Source organism: Salvia hispanica, chromosome 6 (assembly GCF_029641045.1).
Source record: "Salvia hispanica isolate PSC_SH4W2 chromosome 6, Shi_PSC_v1, whole genome shotgun sequence".
Lineage (NCBI taxonomy): Eukaryota > Viridiplantae > Streptophyta > Magnoliopsida > Lamiales > Lamiaceae > Salvia > Salvia hispanica.
This window is the reverse complement of record NC_142697.1, coordinates 30,682,686-30,685,502: the sequence shown is the minus strand read 5'-3', so window position 1 is coordinate 30,685,502 and position 2,817 is coordinate 30,682,686. Positions and strand designations below refer to the sequence as shown.

The 2,817-nt window shown below is 43.9% G+C and overlaps 1 protein-coding gene across 1 annotated transcript; it reads left to right on the top strand.

The window, feature by feature from the left end:
* The first annotated feature begins 460 nt into the window (after positions 1-460).
* On the top strand, positions 461-2,523 carry LOC125205691 (uncharacterized). Its single transcript, XM_048104760.2, has 2 exons — positions 461-2,182; positions 2,264-2,523. Exon 1 carries the CDS (start codon positions 496-498, stop codon positions 2,164-2,166), a length of 1,671 nt encoding a protein of 556 aa, XP_047960717.1. The 5' UTR covers positions 461-495; the 3' UTR covers positions 2,167-2,182; positions 2,264-2,523.
* The last annotated feature ends 294 nt before the right edge of the window (positions 2,524-2,817 follow it).

Below are 2,817 nucleotides of genomic sequence, written 5' to 3'. Positions count from 1 at the left end.
TGTATATAAATAGATAACGAATAAGATATAATGTACTATATTTCATTGTTTTCTTCTACGTTGATCGTCAACCACATAAAGTGCTCATAGTACTTGAATGTAAAAGACGTTTGTGAATCCAACTCCAATACAAAACACAAAATAAGTTCCAAAATAGAAATGAAATGCAAATAGGATAAAATAGAATATTTAAAAAAGAATAGGAAGAGCAAGAATGGGAAGACTTTTCCGTGTGAATTATTGAGAAGGCCAAATCGATCGTTGGCAGTCACTAACAAACAATTGCCATAAAACTATTGCTAGTCAATTCATAAAATAATATACAGACAGCCAATCAACAAAGTTTAAAATATGGAGTACGTAACTTTCATGATTCACCTAATAAAAATAGAATTAACCGGGATTAATATGGGATTTGAAAATGGTAAAACCTAAGCTATAAAAAGAGGTGGGATTGGAGAAGTATTAACAACAACAAACTCCCAAAACCCAAAGATGGGAAGAAGAGCAAAAATGGCTTCTTCTCTCACCGCCGCTTTGGTGGTGGCAGTGCTTTCCATCTGCCTGCCGGCGATAGCCAATGCTGATAACTACTACTACTCTTCTCCTCCACCGCCATACCACTACTCGTCTCCACCACCGCCGGTGCACTCCCCACCACCTCCTTACCACTACTCTTCACCGCCTCCACCAGTGCACTCCCCACCTCCTCCTTACCACTACTCGTCTCCACCGCCACCAGTGCACTCTCCACCACCTCCCTACCACTACTCATCCCCACCTCCACCGGTGCACTCCCCACCACCCCCATACCACTACTCATCTCCACCTCCACCGGTGCACTCTCCACCACCTCCATACCATTACTCGTCTCCACCTCCTCCAGTGCACTCTCCACCACCTCCATACCACTATTCATCTCCGCCTCCACCACCACCAGTGTACAAATACAAATCCCCACCACCACCAAAGCACCCGTATGTTTACAAGTCCCCTCCTCCACCACCACCCGTGTACAAATACAAGTCACCACCCCCACCACCTAAGCACCCATATGTGTATAAGTCACCACCACCGCCAACTCCTGTGTACAAATACAAATCACCACCACCGCCAACACCAGTGTACAAGTACAAGTCCCCACCGCCACCAAAGCACCCATACGTATACAAGTCTCCTCCTCCACCAACTCCAGTCTACAAGTACAAGTCGCCACCACCACCAAAACACCCATACGTCTACAAGTCACCACCACCACCGGTTTACAAGTACAAGTCACCACCCCCACCACCTAAGCACCCATATGTCTACAAGTCACCACCACCACCACCACCAGTGTACAAGTACAAGTCACCACCGCCACCAAAGCACCCATACGTGTACAAGTCACCCCCACCCCCACCTCCGGTTTACAAGTACAAGTCCCCTCCCCCACCTCCTAAGCACCCATACGTCTACAAATCTCCTCCACCACCACCCAAGCATCACTACGTCTACAAGTCTCCACCACCACCCACTCCAGTGTACAAATACAAGTCTCCACCACCACCACCCAAGCACCACTACGTCTACAAGTCTCCTCCTCCCCCAACCCCAGTCTACAAATACAAATCTCCTCCACCACCACCTAAGCATCACTACGTCTACAAGTCTCCACCACCACCAACTCCAGTCTACAAATACAAGTCTCCACCACCACCACCCAAGCACCACTACGTCTACAAGTCTCCTCCTCCCCCAACCCCAGTCTACAAATACAAATCTCCTCCACCACCACCCAAGCATCACTACATATACAAATCACCACCACCACCCACTCCAGTCTACAAATACAAGTCTCCACCACCACCACCCAAGCACCACTACGTCTACAAGTCTCCCCCTCCCCCAACTCCAGTCTACAAGTACAAATCACCACCACCACCACCCAAGCACCACTACGTGTACAAGTCTCCTCCTCCCCCAACTCCAGTGTACAAGTACAAATCACCACCACCACCGCCTAAGCACCACTATGTGTACAAGTCTCCTCCTCCCCCAACCCCAGTGTACAAATACAAGTCTCCACCACCACCCACTCCAGTCTACAAATACAAGTCTCCACCTCCGCCACCGGTGCACAAGCCATACTACTACTCTTCCCCACCTCCCCCTCACCACTACTGATCAACGAATTTTCCACGTAAGCTTTTATCATCTTATTTAGTCTCAAATTATTATGTTAGGAATTATTTAACTTACATAAATGTGTTTATGGATGCAGTTAATGAGAATGTCTGAAATAAGAAAAACGTGGCTGTGGGCTGAAAGAGCTGGATCCATGCAAGAAGAGAGGAAAAATGAGGATTATATTATTAGAATAAGCCAAATCCAGACGCTCTTCTCATAATTTGTTTTAGTGTGTTTTGTTTAATATTCTGTTTACTTTTCCCATCTTTCTGTAATTTCAAATATTCTATATTATATTCTCCTGGCACAATGCAAAGCTTTGTTCAATCCAATAAAAAGTGTTCCTTTTCAACCTTTTCAGTTCTCTCTTTCTCTCTGTTGTAGTATCAGATGAAAACTATACTAATAAGTTAGTGGAAAATGAAAATATATAAATTATATTTAAGCACAAGCCATGGATTTATGAATTAAAATTATGATGATAATATTAGAAAATAGAATATCAATATTTTTAAAAGTAGGACCCACGTTGTACTAGCTTTTCTACCATTTTTTTTATTAAAGTCAAACAATTTTTCAAAATTCAAACCGATCAAAAATAGGATATTTATTTGCGAATGGATGGAATAATTAATATTTAAATGATTA

Bases quoted from the DNA above. Each gene is read 5' to 3' on its own strand.
- LOC125205691 (XM_048104760.2), top strand. From the start codon at position 496: ATGGGAAGAAGAGCAAAAATGGCTTCTTCTCTCACCGCCGCTTTGGTG.